General features: G+C 40.7%; 2 protein-coding genes and 1 pseudogene across 2 annotated transcripts; all 3 read left to right on the top strand.

The window, feature by feature from the left end:
* Nucleotides 1–1,414: 1,414 nt before the first annotated feature.
* On the top strand, nt 1,415–6,085 carry LOC140931176 (neuroligin-4, X-linked-like). Its single transcript, XM_073380932.1, has 2 exons — nt 1,415–2,562; nt 4,336–6,085. The coding sequence occupies exons 1-2, from the start codon at nt 1,415–1,417 to the stop codon at nt 4,958–4,960; spliced, it is 1,773 nt and encodes a 590-aa protein (XP_073237033.1). The 3' UTR covers nt 4,961–6,085.
* A 1,940-nt stretch (nt 6,086–8,025) lies between these two features.
* Nucleotides 8,026–11,624, top strand: LOC140932347 (neuroligin-4, X-linked-like). The gene is made up of 2 exons (XM_073381964.1): nt 8,026–9,415; nt 11,006–11,624. Exons 1-2 carry the CDS (start codon nt 8,277–8,279, stop codon nt 11,622–11,624), a joined length of 1,758 nt encoding a protein of 585 aa, XP_073238065.1. The 5' UTR covers nt 8,026–8,276.
* A 5,223-nt stretch (nt 11,625–16,847) lies between these two features.
* Nucleotides 16,848–20,389, top strand: LOC140929768 (neuroligin-4, X-linked-like; annotated as a pseudogene).
* Nucleotides 20,390–21,128: the final 739 nt, after the last annotated feature.

Below are 21,128 nucleotides of genomic sequence, written 5' to 3'. Positions count from 1 at the left end.
AGAGGAGTTGAATTCTACATCCAGTCAATTTCTTCTTTGTGGTGATTTCAAACTTCACGTCGATGACAATACAAACGCAAGCCAAACAATTCCACGACCTTGTTCCTGCTGATCTAAAACAGCATGTTAATGGCCCTACCCCATCGTCTGGGACACACATTGGGTCTCCTCATCACTCGCGAAATGGATACTATACAAATTTCTCATACAAGAATTTTACCAGATCCTCTCTCTGACCATCAAGCGGTTCGGTGCTTCATAAATTTACCGCGGCCTGTACCCATAACTGTTTCGCATCGGAAGACTTGGGACATCGATCTTGATGCTTTTGGGAAGGACATCTGCCGTGTCTTCTTTAAAGAGTTGGTTGATGGAAGACTTGGAAGACAAGATAACCTCGTATGATAATACATTGCGACTTCTACTTGACATGTACGCCACAAAACAAACAAGGAATAGAACCCTAAGGCCATATGCGCCTTGGTTCTCAGACGATCTTCGAGAATTAAAGCCTGTTAAAAGGCGCTAAATTTCAATGCACTTAGTTATCAATTGGTAAGCAAATTTACTATCAAGCCTGCCGCAATTATAATCGCTTGTTGGAGGTTTGGAAAACCAGTTACTTGAAAGAGAAATTTAGTTCATCTAATATAAATCAGCTTCTCAGGCTCGTTCACGGTATGTTCAGCGTAAAGTCTTCTCCAACTCTACCGACACATGACTCAGTCTCTTGAACACTTGGCTGACAGTTTTGGCGATCGACTTCTTCCAATCTAAAATCATCGATATCAGACGTGCTCTCAGCTCTCAACATTCTTGCTCTCGGTCTAAATGTCTGACTGACGCTTCGCCGGTGCTCTAGCAATTTTTTAATTACGTAATTTAGTTGCTTGAAATGATGGCGGCAGCGGATTCGGAATTAAAGGAAACAAATGTTCTCCTTTATTCAACCTTGCTTTCTCTCATATTTCTAGCGCGTATTAGGTAAATCAAACCAGATTTTTGATAACATATGGGTTTTTGTAGGTTCTACAGTTTTTTGTTCGCGTGCTATTCAAGTATCAAAAGCTATGTACCCCCAGCCCCTAACTTCCGGGGCGGTGTCGCGCGTCGTTGAAAGATGCAACACGGTAAAAATTTTTTAAAATTGCTTTAAATACTATAGACTTAAGAAAATGGGGGAAAACTGTGGAAAAACTGTTATCCTCGTCCCTCGACCTGGAACCTTCGCCCTCGACTTGGAACTCTTGACCATCGATACGAAAAGAAAGACACCCGTGACAGTCCCCTATGTGCTGTTGTTAGGATAGCCACGTGATCACGCAATCGATAGGGTTTGATTAAAGTACTGGGAGCAACTACTTGAAGCCCCAGATTAGACGAGATATATTTGGAAGAATATCTTCTCAGGAAAATGGTAACGTTTTTATTTGTAACTTGGTTAATATTTTGTTCATCTCTACCTCTCATTACCGTTTTGTCGATAACTGTGCCAACAAAGTATGGAAAGATAGAAGGACGGATGACCTTCTATCCAAATGCAACAGGCGACTTTAAATCCGTGAGCAAGTTTCTTGGCGTTCCTTTCGTCGCTCCACCAACGGGAGAGCTAAGGTTTAAAGCCCCACAACCGCCAAAACCCTGGAAACCGAACGTTCGCCCTGCTATAAGTCATGGAAATATCTGCTTGCAATGGAAAACTTATGAATATCTTGTCAAGCCGTTTGCTTCAGATTTCTCCTACAGCGAGGACTGCTTGTACCTTGATGTCTACTCTCCGAACGTCAGTGCTAGTCTACCTGTTCTCGTTTACATTCATGGTGGTTCCAATCTGTATGGAACAGCAATCTCATTTCCCAGTGACATCCTGGCCCTACAAGGAGTTGTAGTCGTTGTGATCCAGTATCGTCTCGGTCCATTTGGGTTTTTGACCTCCGGAGATTCGGCATCACCCGGAAACTTTGGAATGTTAGATCAGGTCGAAGCATTGAAGTGGATCAACGAAAACATCAAAAATTTTGGTGGAAATCCCGGAAAGGTTACAATATTTGGTGTAAGCGTTGGTGGATCAAGCGTTTGCCTTCATTTGATGTCTCCTTTGTCAAAGGGACTCTTTCACCATGTCATTGCAGAAAGCGGAGTAGATCTGTCTTCCTTAGCAATTCAGCCGACTTCGATCGGTGTCAGTCATGCTAAAGAACTTTCAAAAAATTTGGACTGCAGCACGAGTGACCTTAACGCTATGATGGAGTGCCTGCGTGACAAGAAGGCCAGTGACATTTTGAAGGCATCGTTTTTAAAAAACTTTAGATTCCATGATTATCTCCCCTGGGCTCCAGTTGTGGATAATTACTTTCTTCTTGACACTCCTTATAAACTGAGGAAAGCGAAATCCTTTAGACAAGTGCCGCTAATGATAAGCTTTAACAGCCACGAAGGTGCAACGACACTCGGTTACATGGTGAACGCTTCCTTTGGCCTTATGCAGAACGTGAATAGTGGAGTCAAACTGAATTTGTTTAAAGATTTTGTAAGAAAGTTTGCAAACTCGAGAAATAGTCGGTGAGTCAAAATTGCATGTTTAATTTCAGACTTTCACAGCCATTAAGTACATCTCTTAGGACAATTTGGGCTTTTTTAGAGATGGTAATGACAGAATTTCCTGCCTTTTCATGTACTTCAACTAGTGAAATTCCTACCCTTTTTTATTCCTGAAACCTGAAAAAGATACCCCTCCTGGGTGGAGCCTCCCCGTATAGGTCATTATAGAGAGTTCCCTACCGGGATAGCTTACCCATTTGCCTTCAGCCAACCTCCAGAGTGATGAAATCTGGATACTTTTTTTTGCACTTCCCTTCGTCCTCCGTCATTACCCCATTCCTAGTGAAAACACATGCATACAGACTCAGACCCCAAGTGACCTTTGTCGTGGTTAAACAAAAATGAAGAAAACAATATTTGGCAGTGGTGAAAAAACTAACCAAAAAGGGTTGCCGCCAACCATGGCCAAGGAGCTTGCTTGAAGCTACTTCTGATGTTGATGATTAACTATGGAATCTTGATTTTTCGAACCAAATGAGGGAAAGTAAACCTGTAAACTGCTTCTAATAATCGGGAGGCTTGAAAAATTTGGGGGGGGGGGGGGGGTAAAATTACAGTGTTTGACTGGTGAAGGGAAGTTGGGCTTTGGTTCAAATTAGGTGAAATTTCCAAATACCAAGGTTTCGAGAAATCAGGGGAGAATGCAATTGTATCATGACTTAGGCCTGAGATTTCAAGTCCGGCCCCCTTATGTCTCAGCCTTTGTCAAGCTCGTATATTAATGCGGTGAAACACTTGAAGGCTGAACTTAAAGGTCGTGCAGGCATTTTTCTAGAGCTAGGGCTCGCTCCTTTTCCGTGTAGTCGCCATCTTGTAATTTTGAAAGCCCGAAAAGATTGGCGAAAGTAGATGGGCATAGAGAGTAGAACTTAAGGGGTTTTTCTTCTTATGATTTTGTTATAATATAGAGTTATCATAAATACAGAAAAAAAAAACTGAAAGAATGAATTGGTAGATGGGGAAAGGAGAAGAAATTCTCGCCTTTCTCTACCCAAGTTAGGGGTTGGTCGTTTATTACCTGCGGCGGGGAAGGAGGGGGGGGGGGGGGGGAGGCCATCTTGCTGGGATGTCATTTTCAAAATCGTGATTGGTTTTGGGGAGCCATGTTCGGATAAGGGATCGTTACATGGGGAACTTTTTTCAATTAGTACAAAAGCAGTAACGAGCGTGAATTGAAATTGAATGTAACGGCCATAAGTAGTAAACACTGATCCTATGAACACGACTGTAGATTAAGTATGTGGTGAACTTCAGCATGTAGCTAGAACATTCGTTGTTCTACAGCAATCAGTTGGGGGGGGGGGCGGGGGGAGAAGGTTCACTTTCACAACAGGTAAAATTTATAGGGGGCCATTTCTAAAAAAGGTAAGATGAAGTTGGAGGTCGGTTTAAAAATCTTCTATTAAGCTTTTTCAAAATGGCCAGCCCCCCACCCCCCTACCTCACAGGCAATAAAGGACCAGCCCCTCTCCTCCTTCCATGCTGGCATGGCAAGCGCCTCTCATTGGCTCCTGGATCCCTCTCACCTTAAATGGGCTTGCAATTTTAAGGGTTCCACACTTCCTAACGCTAAACATTACTTTGAACATTTCATACAAGTGTAGACAGCTTTTGCCTGTGTCATACTAGCCTGTTTCAGGCGTTCACCCTAAACTATCTGAACACCTGGAAGAGGCTAGTGTCATGATCGTTTCTATCATTTTAAGCAGCGGCCGTGTTTTTCTGTTGTTTTAGTAAAGAGACCGCTGACATCATCGCAGACGCTTTAGAGTTCATGTATACCCCTTGGCCTGACAAAAACGATAGATACGCGCTAAGAAGCCAACTGGTCGATCTCATTGGAGATTACCTCTACTATGCACCGAGTCATGAAGTTGCTGATGTTCACAGCCAAGTCGCCCCAGTTTACATGTACGAGTTTGCTCACAAGTCCAAGAAGGCTACTCTTTATGCGACCGCTGACTGGATGGGAGTGGTCCATGCAGATAACAAGCCTTATGATTTTGGGATACCATGGCTGCCAGAGTTCTTGCCTGATTATGACACCGCTGATAGAAACGTCAGTTTGTTTATTATGACCATTTACGCAAACTTCGCTCGGTCCGGCGATCCTACAGTCAGCGGTGTCGCGTGGGAGAAATACAATTCAAGTCACAGAGCTTACCTTAAAGTGGACACAAGTCCCGAGTTGAAGGCGTCATTTAATCCTCGCCGAATGTCTTTCTGGAATGATTATCGTCCTAAACTAGCGCAACTGAATTTTGATACCAATAAAAATTTGGTCTGCAGTGCTAGTTCAGTTGTTGTTACGGGAGCAATTTTAAAAGTCGCTGCCTTATCCATTTTACTGTTTTACTAGTACCCCTTGAGATTGTGGTTGCTAATGTGATATGAAAAATAAGTTGATCATATAAATAAATATATTAATATAAAATGAGTAAATGAAAGGATTTATCCACTGAATTGCTAGTCCACCGCATTATTGACAGAACTTGTAGACACCGTATTATTTTCCTTTGTATGGAACGTACACCATCTATATAAATGGTAGTGCAAATAAGCATTGTTGTTGAACCCCCCTCTAGCCTTTATTGAAATGAATTGAAATTTTACGACGTTTTGAAGTTTAAAAAAGCGAGTAATTTTAAAAAGTATTTTTATCTGCTCTACTCTGTAGCTTGTTTTGAATTGCATTTTTTAGTCCGGTTTTAAGCCCCCCCGGATACAGTGGAACCTCCACATAACGAAGGCCTAAGGGACTGACAAAATCTGTTATCTATAACGAGGTTCTTTTTCATATATTTTACTATTACTGGGGCACTTGGAAAATATCGTTCCTTATACCGAGAACTTCGTTATATAGAGATTCGTTATATCGAGGTTCCATTGTATAAGCCTCTCCGTTTATAAGCCGTCCTAAAACTCCTCACGAAGTAACGTGAAGTTGTATAAGCCCAGAGTACCAATATAAGAAGAGAAACGACTGCAACAAATGGAATCCATAGACTGCGAGCACTCTCTTTTTCTTCAGACTAGTCACGCGCGTGTTCATTTGCGTGTCCCGCGCGTTTTGCTCGGCGGACCAAGCAAAAAGAGAGACTGCTCGTAGCCTTCATCCAGGGCTAAGTTTATATTACAGGTAGTTAGACTGCGAGTAGCTTATCTTTTTCTTCAGATTTAGTGAGGGGATTGTCGCGGGTGTGTCTCGCGCATTTCTCTCGAAGGACTAAGGAAAAAAGAGAGACTGCTTGAGTTTAAAATGCCGTATGAGAAATATCTATACAGCCAGATAGGCTGATAGGCTCCTCACAGCACATACTCTCATTAAACTGAAGACAAAAAGAATTCAACTGAATTCGCTTTTTTAGCTTTCATAGCTAAATTCTAGTTTCTTTCTAACTCTGGTTTAACTTTACCTACAACGTTTTTGGAACAACCCTCCCGGCTGGTCGCACACCCTGGTCCGTTTCAAACCACCACGATTTTAGAATAAAATTGACTGATTTGAAACATGGTTTTTAAGGGTCTTAAAATATTTGTTATCAAATCTAATAATAATAATAGTAATAATAATATAGAGATTACAGACAAATGGTACGAACACGTGCCAGAGACCGTGATGCACAATAAAGATAACAACATCACCATCATGTGGGGCATGCCAGTCAATACTGATAGAACTATAACAGCGAACAGACGAGACATCATCGTTAAAGATTCAGTGAATTCCACCTGCAAACTGATTGATATGACTGTTCCATCAGATAGAAACATCGCACTGAAGGAAACTGAAAAAAAAGCAAGTACAAAGACCTAGAACTAGAAATACAGAGAATGTGGCATATGAAATCCGTAGTGATCCCTGTGGTTGTTGGTGCGCTTCGGGTACAGTGAAGAAGGGCGCTTATTCGAGGCTGGGCACTTATTAACTTTTTCTGCCTTTAAGATGGGCGCTTATTCGAGGTGGGCGCTAATTCGAGGTTGGGCGCTTATTCGAAGAAATACGGCCGGGTGCCCTTGGCAACTAAAAACTTAACAATTAAAGGAAAAAATGACTATAACAGATCAACGATCAGAAAAAATGTAACACCTATGTACAATGTCGATGGATAAAAACTTTAGAACTCTCATAAATAATATCATTAAGAAGTGTTTTAAAAATCACTATGGAGTCAACTTCCTTCAGATGTCGTGGCAGTTTAGTAAAAGCCCGGGCTCCAGTATAAAATGTTCCTTTCTTGGCAGATTCTGTACGGATTCTGTATCTACCAATGATTTGCTCAATAACTGAGTCAAAAGATGATCCGAATTTCGACCTGCGCGTTGTAAATAAAATTCCGGGTAAATGCGTGGGGGTCTACAGTTAGTGGGAGTCGAAAAATGAGCTCGTTTCATCGAATCGCTGATGCACTCATTCTTAATGCTTTTTAAGGCTATTCATATCAGAAATATTTGGGGATACCTTTCAAACATTCTGCTAAGGACAGGAGTACGTTTTTGCACAAACATGATACTTAACCGATTATGTAATAGGTAAATATACTAATATCATTCGTGACTCGGCTGATGCTTGTCATGTTATTAAAATTTACTTAAATGCGCTGAAATGAAAATTTCCACCGACTTTTTTCACGTTTCTACTCACTGAGACACACACATACGATCACATAAGGACGCCACGGAAAAAAAAGGCAATACGGTCCGATACGTGACTTAACGATGCGAATCCATTGAACGTGATCATATTTATTGACACGGAATGGTTGCGTAATACTGTCTCCCGAGAGGACTCTTGATACCTGAAGTACACAATTACAAGTGAACAAGCTTGATGAAGATCTTATTATAGTTTACCCTATAAGGAAGCACTATTTGCTGCTGCCGTATCATCAAGAAACTAGCAGTCCGTTTGCTAAAATTGAACGTCACTGCTGAGCCGGAACGTACTGTATGCTTTAGTGCCAATTGTTATGTTTCTGGCGGTCTACATGATAAGCGCTAACCCTACTCCCCCAAATAAATCTAAGGCGCTTTCCCCCGGGATATACTCCTGGGAATTCAGACCAAAAATTGTTATTTTTAACACCGTTTCCGTTTTTAGACCTGGCATCTCAGAAATTATTTCATCATTACTTAGATTAGAACAAGAACAAAAAGGTCTCTTAAATTTCTTTTCAAATTCTCATCTTTCTTTTTCTCTTTCCCTCATTTGGAATTGAAATGATGAATATGTTCATACACTCATGTAGTTCCCTCGAAAACCGTACCCCTTACCCCATTTCAGACCAAAATAGAACAACTGCAATTGTATATCCGGTTGTCCACCGGAAATACGCGCGCTTTTGCAGGCTAAAGTCCAGTTTGTTTTCTTCATTTTCATAATTATCGCATATTTTTCCTTTTATGGCAAGTTTTCTTGAAACCCTTTGAGAAAAAGTCTGCATTGCATGACATTGAATTTTCACTTCTCAAGCTCAATTTGTGTGCTTGGGTAAGATATCGTGACGAATTCACTCTCTTCCATGACGTCGGCATTTTTCAGTCTCCCTATATAAACAGGCTTGCAGCGATACGAAAAGCAATTTAAAAGCTATAGAGCTTAATTCAACAAGTCAAGATCCGCTGTGATTTGATATTGGTAAAACAAACAGCTCCATAAGAAGGAATTGTAGAAAATGCTATCAGCAACGTTGTTCATATTCTGTGTAAGTTGGCTTCATGTTCGAGCAGAAACAGTGTCAACTAGATATGGAGATATCGAAGGACTCGTGACTTTATATCCGAATGTCTCTGGTCCTTTCAAGTCCGTCAGTAAGTTTCTTGGGGTTCCTTTTGCCGCTTCACCAACTGGAGAGCTGAGGTTTAAAGCCCCACAACCGCCAAAAGCGTGGAAACCAAAGGTTCATTCGGCTAAGACACATGGGAGTATCTGCTTACAGTCTAAATTGATTGAACTCTTTTTCAAGCCTGTGATAACGACTCCGAATTTCAACTACAGCGAGGATTGCTTATATCTCGACATCTACAGCCCGAACACCAGCCTGAGTTTGCCAGTGATGGTTTATATCCACGGTGGAGGATACATCGTCGGAGGAGCAATAACTTCTCCCAGCGATATTTTGGCTCTCCAGGGTGTGGTGGTGGTCATAATCCAGTATCGTCTTGGTCCCTTTGGTTTTTTGACGACTGGTGATTCGGCGGCCCCTGGTAATTATGGAATGTTGGATCAAGTGCAAGCTCTTAGGTGGGTCAGTGAAAACATTGCGAATTTTGGCGGGAATCCCAGCAAGGTGACCATATTTGGCCAAAGCGCCGGCGGATCCAGCGTGGCTCTACATGTTCTCTCGCCTCGGTCCCGCGATTTCTTTCATCATGCTATTGCAGAGAGCGGTGTAGAATTTAGTTCTTTTGCAACGGAGCCAACATCTTTTGGTCTAGGCATCACAAAAGAGCTTGCACAAAAACTGAATTGTGGTTCGAACGACCACTACGCAATGGTTTCCTGTATACACAACAAAAGAGCCTCAGACATACAGAAAGCCGCAGAGTCAATCAAAGTGGATCACTCTACTTATCTCCCCTGGGCACCAGTTGTAGACAAAAACTTTCTTCTTGACACACCTCAAAGTTTGAGAATGAAGGGAGATTTCAAGCAAATACTGCTCATTATCGGCTTCACAAGTAACGAGGGGGCAATGGCTGTTGGACCATTGGCCAGCGATTCATTTGGGCTGAAGGAGAGCTTGGACGATGGAGTCAGTCCGCCTTTCTTCAAAACATATCTAGCCAAGTTTGCTCATGCTCGAGACAGTCGGTAAGATCAGTGAATATTAAATGACTAAATATCTACACTGCAGCTGTAATTTTTTAATTCATACAGTAAAACCCCCCTCAGTGAGAACCAAGAACCTGTTAGTTAGGCCCTCTCTATACCTGTTTAGCCTATAATTTGAAACAAGTCATATTTTCTAAAACCGCTAAGAAAAATTCTGTACACTTGGGCAAATAAGATAAGTCAACATTCAGGATAATCTTTGGAGAAATAGGAGCCTTATAACTCCAACTGCAATGTAAATGCTAATGTTGAAAATCCAACTGAATACCAGTAAATACCTTTACCGCCGACAGATGAAGAAAATATAATACAAAAACAACTCCAACAACAAGATGTTTTTTGGAGTTGTTTTTGTCTTATATTTGCACCAGTAAATACTCTTAGCTACAATAAATTTTTTTCTTCAGAAAATAAGAACCTATTTAAGAACCTAAATAGCCTAACTTTGTGCTTACTATCATTTATGTAAGAACCTGTTCAGGCTAACTTGGGAAAATACAGGTTCTTTCTCGTGGGTTTTTACTGTACTTTGGGAACTCATTCACAGGCTCGAAAACGAGGGGGCAAACTACAAACAAAAGAGACGTAAAACTTCATTATAAAAGCGCATTGGGGTTTTTATTGTATTCATTCAAAGAGGACAGACGGCAAATTGTTGTTGCTCGAAATATCTAAAAGTCCTAACTGTTAATCAGTAGGATCAGGAGCCTGTGGCTCCTGGTAGGATGCCTAAAAACGGTGTGCAATTCCACAATTGGTTTTGGCTCCATCAAATCCTACATCAATGGTAGAACATTTTAGAAGGAGCCATCCACAATGTGAGAACAGTTACTGACAATGTATATGAGTAGGATCAGTAATCAGTACCACAGGAAAGTACTCTGTGATATAGATTTTATTTAATGTTCATGCTGTAGCTCAGTGTTTATAGAAATGTAACCTGTAAAACTCATCTTTAAGCTTGCCTCTTTCAGTTTGGTATAATTCCCAAATACATACGGGGGATTTATGTCATAAGAGGTCTTTCTGTATTTTGAATGAGAGTTTTTTAGGGTTAAACTAGACTTGCTCACAATTCGAACTCAAAATTTTTCTCGAGCGCAAAGCGCGAGCTAGAAATTTTTAAATTTTTTTTGGTGGCAATGCTAGCGGAACCGGAAACGAGAAGCAAAGGACTTTGACAAAGTCTAGGGTTAAACATATGAACAGAGGGGCCTAAGTTTGAGTTTTCAACTTACCATGACATATCCCACAAACGACTTCAGATTTTTCTAAACAACATTGCCCTAGGAGCAAAACCCACGAGAATACGATATCAAATACAGGTTAACCAGGCCTTGCATCTCAAAAGGGGCGGAGGGGTAACCACCGATTTAGCCTTGTACAGAGCATGGTTTCAGGGTCTCTCTTGGTCTTAAATGGGGTCTGGGTCTACAATCACACTGCTTAAATAGGGAAGTGGCCCTCAGATGAGGTTCGATTGTTTAGTCTCGGTGAAAATTTTTCTCTTTATCTTTTATGGCAAACTGAATGCGATTTTTAACAACAAATATCTTTCGCTTTTTACAGAAACAAGACCTCCGATCTCATCGCCGATGCCTTAGAGTTTATTTACACCCCTTGGCCTGACAACAGTGATAAATACGCACTAAGAAGTCAACTTGTTGATCTTAGTGGCGATTACTCCTTCTTTGCCCCAAGTCACAAGGTCGCTGATGTCCACAGCCAGGTTGCTTCTGTTTACATGTATGAATTTGCTCATCGGCGAAAGGCAAGTTTGGGTGCCGAGTGGATGGGCGTTCCTCATGGCGAAAACATTTTCTTTGATTTTGGAGTTCCTTTGCTTCCGAAATTTTCGCCATATTATAGTCAGGCTGACAGAAATGTTAGTTCGCTTATTATGACCATGTACGCAAACTTTGCTCGGTCCGGAGATCCTTCAGTCAGCGGTGTCGCGTGGGAGAAATACAATTCAAGTCACAGAGCTTACCTTAAAGTGGACACAAGTCCCGAGTTGAAGGCGTCGTTTAATCCTCGCCGAATGTCTTTCTGGAATGATTACTATCCTAAATTGGAGCAGGTGAAGTTCGATGTCAATAAGGAGGTGGTCAGCGTTGCTATCGCTGTTGTTACCAAGGAAACTATTTTTCAAATTGCATTTGCGTTAATGTTATTTTTAATTTACTGAGACTTTTCTTTGTTCTATGTATTTATTCATTTAAGCTATTACATAAGTGGATATAAAGATTGAACTTTTCCTTCATGTTACTGCTTGCGGGAAATAGAGCATAATGATTGTAATTCAAATGAAGTAAAATAAAGAAATAACATCGTTCCACGGTTGAGTCGAAATATCGTTACGGAAATTTTTGCTGTGGAGGTGTTTTTAGTAGCTATAGACAATTAGCTACAATACTAGGCTACAGGCGGATCATGGATACGATACGATCATTGATACGACCGTAAGGGCAATCCAAACTCTGGTTCAAAAATACAAATTTTTTTCTACTGATAAATTACTTCTCGACGGAACCCACGCCCTCCCCCCACCCCACTCCTCTACCCTTCACTCGAGGTTACGCGTCACACAACAGAATAGAACAATACTGTAGAATAGAATAGAATGGATTAGACAACTTAAATTCATAAAGGGTATTTCCCTCAGTAGTTAATATAACAGCAAGCTACCTATCTTTCTAACAACAAACTAAAAGGTACAAAATACAAAAAAACATAAAAAATAAAAAAGTGAAAAAAAAAATACTGCTTTTCGTGGAGGCCGTGTTCAATTATACTTAAAACTTAACTTAACTGGCTGTGGCACTAGTTTTGTCTTGAACTCCTTTAAGAAAGTAGCTTATTCTGTTGGTAAGTTGTTCCAAAACTGAAGCTCCACTGCATGAAAAACTTGTCTGTTAAAAAAATCAGTGCGAGAATTAGTTTGTTTTTGGTGTTCCTCAAACGATAAGCATTCGCGCGCATGGTCGCGTTAAAAGCGAATCTTGATCGTAGATATTCAGTCGTAAATATTCTAGTCTTTGTTGGCAGAGTTAATACCACCCTAACTGGCCTGACACATCATCCATAACAATCTTAGCTTACAGACTAGCCTGCAGTGCAGGCGTATTTTGGGTGGGCGAAACCTTGTTCATGTTCGTATTGTTGTAGCCGCCATCTTTGATTCTATGACAGGGGAAGATTGGGGAGAGTAGAAATAATAACCCTTAGGGGACCCCTTAGGGTAGGTGCAGACATAATTAAAACGGGGACTTCGCCCGTTTTGCAGCTTTTCAGAAAGGCCTTTGATACAGTCTCCCCACGCCACATTAGAATAATCAAAGTGAGGCTGAACAAGGCTATTATGGGATAAGATTCAATTTTTGAAGCAAAGACCAGCTTACAAACAAGAAGGACCGGATCCTAATAATGGATCCAATCAGCAATAAGTGAAAATATTACACAAAAGAAGCAAGGCTGATTTTACAGTCGGGAAATTATATATATATTTTTACCAATATTTCGGAAGGCACGAAATATATGTAAGACCCCGAGGAAGGAAGGCCCTGCCTTCCGAAATATTGGTAAAAATATTTAATATATTCCCGACTGTAAAATAAGCCTTGCTTCTTTTGTTTTATATGGGATAAGATGACGCATTCGTTTAGCACTAATGGCAGAAGTTATCTTTTTGTTATTATGGTAGTCCTAATTTAAGGTTTGGTCGATGTAGAATCCAAGAGATTTAGCTGATGATACTTGTCTACAGCCTTGTTATTTATAGCAAGAGAAGGATTCTCTAACAATTTTTTAAGGTTCCCAGTTTATGTGGAGAAACGTTGTCTTGGGAAAGTAGGTCACCTTCCCAACCGAGTTAACTTTAACGAGAGTTACCATAGTTACAGACCATACTTCGACTTCGTCGACAAGAGATCGATCTGGGTGCAAGATTAATATGGTCAAGTTTTAAGACCTTTTAATCGAGGATGGCGTTTATTCGAGGGCGTCGTTTAATCGAGTAAATATAGTAGGTATATGAAAATTTCCACCCACCTTTTCGGATTAGTTTTCAGCTTTGGATACTTGGAAGTTCGCAACTTAACTCAACGTGCTCTGTTTCTCGTGTGGCTGGACAGTTATAAATACATACTTCAAACGGACTCTTGTCACCCCAACTGAATGTGAACGTCATTTGCTCGAGTCTTTGCTACAAAATTCTAACGTGTCAGGGCCACTTGTGGCGAGCAAGAGTTAGTTTTCGTGAATTCAAAAACCGTCGAAAGGCCAGTTACTTGGCACGTTTAATACACAAGAGTCAGATCAAACGCGCCGGGCGAGGAGAGATTCCTATTAACAACCGTCTTTAAGGCGCCCGGTGTCACAGCTGTTAGTTCATTTTGTTTTTAATGTCAGTTATAAGCCCTTTTTCGCCATAGAACTTGGTAATTTCTGCCAAAACAATCAATTCCACCCTTACAATACAAGAAATTCCCAGGCCTACCGTCTACCGTATTATCGAACAAACACTAAGAAGTTCTCGCCTTTTTTTCAAGGACCCGCTAAGTTTAATAATTCACTTGACAACGAGGTCATCAACTTTTAAAAAATACTGAAGAGTAAATCATAATTGTAAATATGAAAGCAGTTCATAAATCTCGAGGAGGTTTAACTTCTCATAAGCTCCTAGTTTCTGTTAGGTCTCTTCGCCACTTCTTTTTTCTACTAATCCTATTATTTGTAATTCATTTTCTATTATTGTGTGGCGAATAGTAATAAAAAAATTCGTTGTGAATGACAAAATTACAGCTTCGTGTCAAAGAAACATTATACCAAACGTTGCAAACGAGAAAACTGAACTTTGAAAAACGTTTAGGCTAACAAGTTTTTAAAAACCACAAGTGTTTCAGACTTCTTCATGTTTGTTTTCAAGTTTTGAGAAGTTATTTTTATGTTTGGTGACGCATCTCACTGTTTGAATTTTGATACATTTTGTGAAACAGCTCCTTTAAAATCGTCACAAGAGATCAGTCAACCCCTTCGCCGAAAAAAAAACCATTTTGAAAGCCATTTTTTGATAAATCATTCGAAAGAATTACCAGTTAGTAACTTATCTGCTTTTTGCATGCTCGGATGCATGTTATAGGCATCTATTTATAGACTTTTTACAACTTCTCAATACTCCCTCTTTGAAAAACGTTTAGGCTAACAAGTTTTTAAAAACCACAAGTGTTTCAGTCTTCTTCATGTTTGTCCATCCGTCCCTCCTTTTGTATTTGCTTTGTTAATTATACCTTGTTTTCAAGTTTTGAGAAGTTATTTTTATGCTTGGTGACGCATCCCACTGTTTGAATTTTGATACATTTCGTGACACAGCTCCTCTAAAATCTTCACAAGAGATCAGTCAACCCAGTCGCACAAAAAAACCATTTTGAAAGCCATTTATTTGATAAATCATTCGAAATAATTACCAGTTAGTAACTTAACAAAGCTTTTTGAATGCTCCAAAAAGTTAATACTCCCTCTATTGAGGTACACTTCACTCAGGAAGGAGTTGTCCCCACAAAATACTTACCTGAGTGTAAAAGAAGTGTTTAAACCCAAACGTGTTTTTGGTCTTTGCGTTTTGGGTGGTCGCTTACGGGAGATTCGACTGTACACTCGACTGTATCATTCACTCTGGAGAGGGTTAGATTCACTCCTTCGCGTTTGCTCTTAAAATAATTAATTATACTCTAATCACGCTGAAACGATTATAAAATATTTTGTAACAAATCTAAATAATCCCAAACATAGAATTAGGAGCGCGCATCTCGTTTATTCATGCGCAATACTGTGAAGAGAGCGCTAGCGTTATAGCATTACAGGCACGTTATTACAGTATTATATTAGACTTAAGGAAAATTACAATAGGGAGTAAGAAAAAAGAGATAAAAATCAGGGTTGACAGAGATGCGTCGAAGTGCCCTTGCATAACTTAAAAAACTGGCTTAAAAATTGTCTTTTAGTCACTAAAAACACCTGATTCCGCTTACGACTCCGTCGTTTACGATCAAGTGAAAACTGGGTCCAGTCGGAGTCACAAGCGCAGAAGCAGAAGAAATAAACCAATCACAAAGCGTGAGAACGTGCATAGTGATTGGCTGCATCCTCCCGCTTCTGCTTCCTACTCCGTCAATCTGGGTTTCACTAGATCGTAAACGACGGAGTTCTAAGCGGAGTCGGAACAAACGTTCTGATTATTCTGACTCCGATTCCGTGGCGCTAATGACTCCGCTTACAATTCCCATTTTTGAGATTTTCACTGATTCATGAGCGCTCTTACGACTCCGACTCCGTCGCTCGTGAAAACGAGCCTTTACAATTACGCCTTAAATACTTCGATAGTTATCATGTAGCTCCACTGGGATGATCCGACTGATCAGGCTTGGTGATCCGACGTCACTCGGATCAAAGCACATCAAAGGGACGGACAAATCCATGCTGGGAAAGGACTCATCGGTTCATGATGCACCATGATCCCAGTGATCCTGGTGCGGATCATCCCAAAAATACATACTCTTGTGAGACTAACAAAACGTTACAATATATTTACACGTTGTCAAATAGTATTCACAGGAGGCTCGCATTGTTTTTTAACCATCCACTTAAATAGTCTTTAACGAACGAACAATATCGAAGCAACATTTTCTTTTGTACCAAAAATAAATAAAAAAAAACTATCAAAGAAGGCTTTGGATGTGGTTGAAATGCTGAAACGATAATTGGTTGAATTGTTAACAGTAAGCAAAGAAATTTAGGATTTAAAAGATCTGAGATCAAAAGAAATTAAGTTAACTGAGCTAAATTGTAACTGAGACATAACTGAGAAAAAGCCAAAAATCTAATTATGTGATAACTAAGATTCGAGTACCCTGCAAATGATCGTGTGCTTGCGTATGGAGGAAACTGAAACACTATGCAGGCATGTCGTAACCCCCGCATAACTGATATAATGTCAGTGAGTAAGAAAAGCGATAATTCTGAAGGCCGGTTGCTAAATTTCTGTTTGGTTCAGTTTCGCAAAAAGGTAAAATCAATTGCGCTTTAGTCGTTGCTTGTCATTTTATCAATTTATTTTTTTCTAGTCAAAATAAATTTTGTGAAAAAGGGGAAATTGTTGTCTTCGTCGTGCAACATAACCCGAAAAGTGAGTGTGACCTTTTGCGTCGAAAACATTTTTTGCCTCATGCAAGAGGACACGCTTCATTTTCTCTTCGGCGCGGTCATTGGCGCGCTATATAACTTAACACTCGATATAGCGGGCGTGCGGCGGGTTAAAAAGGTAAAAGAACTTTTAGTCGAATCGCGTCAACTTTTAAGTTCGGCTATTGTTTGAATATATACGACCAACTCTTTTAGATTCAGGCTGTAAAAGATGCTATTTGCAACGTTTTTCGTACTCGGTGCACTTACATGTTATGCTCGATCAGAAGTAGTGTCAACCAAATTTGGGGACATCGAAGGGTTAGAGTTCTCGTATCTAAATGCCTCTGGTCATTTTAAATCCGTTAGCAAGTTTCTTGGCGTACCTTTCGCCGCTCCACCAGTTGGAGCGCTAAGGTTTAAGCCACCACAACCGCCGAATAGTTGGAAACCGAAAGTGTATCTGGCCAAAAAACATGCAAGCATCTGCGTACAACCGAATTATTTGGAAAACCTTATCAGGTCTGTGACTCCAAATTTCACGTACAGTGAGGATTGCTTATATCTCGATATCTACAGCCCGAATACCAGCCTCAGTTTGCCAGTGATGGTTTACATTCACGGTGGAGGTTACGCCGGCGGAACAGCGATAGTGTCTCTCAGCGATATTTTGGCTCTTCATGGGGTAGTGGTAGTCATAATCCAGTATCGTCTAGGTCCCTTTGGTTTCTTGACGACCGGTGATTCGGAAGCTCCTGGTAACTATGGAATGCTGGATCAAGTAGAAGCTCTGAAATGGGTCAATGAAAACATTAAGCATTTTGGCGGGAATCCCAGCAAGGTTACCATATTTGGACAGAGCGCTGGAGGGTCCAGTGTAGGGCTTCACCTCTTATCGCCTCTGTCACGTGATCTCTTTCATCAAGCCATTGCAGAGAGCGGTGTAGATTTAAGTTCCTTTGCGATTCAGCCAAAATCTTATGGTCTTCGTTTCACGAGAGAGCTTTCAAAAAGACTGAACTGCAGCTTGAGTAACCACCATGCAATGGTTTCCTGTATACGCGAGAAGAGTGCTACAGACGTGCAGAAAGCCGCAGAATCAATCGAATTTGTGTTCACTAATTACCTCTGCTTGGCACCGGTGGTAGATGACAACTTTCTTCATGACACACCCCGCAACTTGAGGGAGAAAGGAGATTTTAAGCAAGTGCCACTTATTATTGGCTTTACCAGCAATGATGGGGCGTCTTTTCTTGGTTATATGGTCAACGATTCTTTTTTGCTGAACGAGAGCGTGAACAATGGAGTGAATCCGACTTGATTCAAAGCATCGCTATCCAAATTTGCTCGTGCTCGAACCAGTAGGTAAGTTGTATAGAGGCCTTCCCTTAGCAAACTCGGCGATCTACCTAATCTCACGACTTCTTCAATCACAAAGGCTAGAAGTATCCTGGTCCCAGAGGTTTTTCTTTATTTTCCTCCGCGTGAGGGAGAAAGAGTCGCGAAGAAAAATCTGGGACCCGGGTAACCGAAAAGATATGAGTATGAGAATGTCCTAGAGTTTGATATTCCAGATGTTGGAGTAACGCAAGCGTGACCGTAGCTTACAAGGCGGGGGCGTACCTCTTGTATTGCATTATATTGTTATTGCGTCCCCTCTTATAACAGTTCAAACTCGTAGGTTTTGACATCGTTTTCTAAGCACGTTGTCCGTAGGAGTTTTCAGCGAGCTTGTGGGGCCGTCCCGCGCTTATCACATATACTCCCCATGACGTATACTATCTGATAATTCAGCAGAATTTTATGAGACTGGTCACAACGTATAGAGTCTGACGTTAGAGCCACCTTGTAGCACAGGGCGCCCAGACGTAGTGTCTCTCAATAACATGGACAAAGTGGGATGAGTCGTCGAATCTCCCATGAACTAAAATAGTCCAGAAGTCAAAATATAACAAAACAAAGCTAACATACCTTTAACTGAACGTCTTCTTGTCTTTCCTGGTCGGTTAAGGTGTCATTTTGTCGAGTTTTGCACTCGTAGGTACTATCCACTCTAGAAGAATTAAAGGCTGGCTACAAAAAGAAAAAAAAAATGTGCGGACGCGTGTAGACGGGGCAGCAGCAACGACATCAACGGCTACGAAAACTTCACTTGAAACTGAAGTGAATTTGCTCTGCTTTAAACTTATCACGTTTATTCCATCTCGTTCAATTCGACAATGTTGGCAAATTCTTCTGGAGTTGAATTCTAAAGGACTGTATCGAAGATCAGGAGAATGAAAAGAAAATCGTTGTCTGGTGTTCCTGTTCTCCACAAAACGTGAAATTAGGCATTTTCACGTCGTAATCGCGCGGTAACGGTAAAGAAATGTACAAATCGTGCAAAGGTGTTGTTTTATTAATAATGCTAATGCTTTATTGACGTTCTTGTTGTCGACGCCGTCGTCGTTGCTAAAGCTCTCTAATAACTAAATAAGCACGCGGCAAAAACGGAATCTCTTTGTTAAATAGATACCAACTACGTCAGCCAGACAGAATGCGGTAGTGGGCTGGTTTGAGATTGACACTGGGTCGGTGTTGTGTCGCACTGCCGCTGGGACTGTTTTAAGGGAAGAATTTTGACCCAGTTTCCCGCCAAACGTTGCAATAGAGCGGTTTTCGTTTGAGTGTCGAAAAGTAATTGGTTTTGCACTTTCTACACGATGCGATTGGCTTAAAAGATTCGCGCCACCTTTTCATCCAATCAGAAGTAAGACCAAAGCCAATTGTGACGCGCTCGCATGCATTTTCCCGCGCTTTGCATCAGCCACATGTAATTACTTCGAGTTTTGATTGGTTCAATGTATTGTCTGTGTCCTATGTGATTGGCCAGAGTAATTACTTTGGTTTTGGTTTTACGACACTCAAACGAAAACCACTCTAACTAGTAAAGCGAAATCGACTCCAGAACAGTCCCATACTCACAGTATTGCAAAACATCACTGACTCAGTCCCAGACGCAGCCTCAAATGGCCGATTAAATTCAAGTATGATTTCATTAAAAAACAAGTATTCTCTTTTTTTTTCCAGCGGTAAGAGCGCTGATCTCATCACAGATGCATTGGAGTTCATGTACACCCCTTGGCCTGACAACAGTGATAAATACGCATTAAGAAGTCAACTTGTTGATCTTATTGGTGATAACCTTTACTTTGCTCCTAGTCACAAGGTCGCTGATGTTCACAGTCAGGTCGCTCCTGTTTACATGTATGAGTTTGCTCATCGGGCAAAAACAAGTATGGGTGCTGATTGGATGGGAGTGGTCCATAGCGAAAACGTTCCCTTTGATTTCGGAGTTCCTTTGCTCCCGAAATTTTTATCTCTTTATAGTCCCGCTGACAGAAATGTCAGTTTGCTTATTATGACCATGTACGCAAACTTTGCCCGGTCCGGCGATCCTACAGTCAGCGGTGTTGCGTGGGACAAATACAATTCAAGTCACAGATCTTACATGCGAGTTGGCGTAAATCCTGGGATGGAGGCGTCATTTCATCCTCGCCGAATGTCTTTCTGGAATGATTATTACCCTAAACTGATGCAGCTGAAGTTTGATATCATTAAAGACAAAGTGATCAGCGGTGCTAATGCTCTTGTTAATGTTGCCATGGGAAAAGTTTTTCTGGTTTCATTTGTTGTTGTTTCGCTGATGTACTAGGATCTAGCCAGGATTGTGCAAGCAAAAGCCAAAACAAGCATAACATGGCGTAATTATCACTGACTGTTAAAAATGTTACTCTTATCTTTATGAACCGATAACCTATGTTTTTTCAAATGTTTTACGATGGAAGCCAAAAGCCACTGATTTTAAATCTTTGAACAAGAGAACGCTGTTTATTTTTAGATGATTTTTAATGCCTATTGCTCCTCCTTTTTAATGCTTATATGATTGCAGTAAGATGGAATTCACTTGCCACGGAGTCGGAGCAGGCGGAGCTGTAGGATCAGAGACTTTAAGTTTCGACGACTACGGATTTCTACCATTAGTAAACATGTTCGGTACTGCGCATAGTCATTACCAAGCACGTGACTGTTCATTTTTCGAGTGTACTCCTGCTGCTACGTTGTGTTGTTGAGCTGCTTCGTGTAGTCGTGACTACAGAGTACAGTTTGTTCGCTTTTCGCCGTTACCCGGTAATTCTAGAATCTCGCTTTTTTCGTCCAAAGTCTTCAATCCATAATAATTATTATTATTATAATTATAATGGTTTATCATTATTATGTTTATTCACAGTATATACATCGATAACAAAAAATATAGCTCTTCTAACCTAGTACTAATCTACTCATCAATTGGTTATCAATTATCGTTACTACAAAACTATGAACAGTGAAATGATAATAAAACCATAAGTTCCAAAATTCAAGAAAAACTAGTGAAAAAAAACTTATGGAAAGGTCGCTAAGAATGCAGCCTTGCCCTTCGCCTTAGTTTAAAGGTGAATTGTCAACTGACTCTTGAAATAACAACATTCTG

This window comes from Porites lutea, chromosome 3 (assembly GCF_958299795.1).
Source record: "Porites lutea chromosome 3, jaPorLute2.1, whole genome shotgun sequence".
Classification (NCBI taxonomy): Eukaryota; Metazoa; Cnidaria; class Anthozoa; order Scleractinia; family Poritidae; genus Porites; species Porites lutea.
The sequence above is the reverse complement of the archived record's forward strand: the minus strand, read 5'-3'. Positions and strand labels throughout refer to the sequence as shown.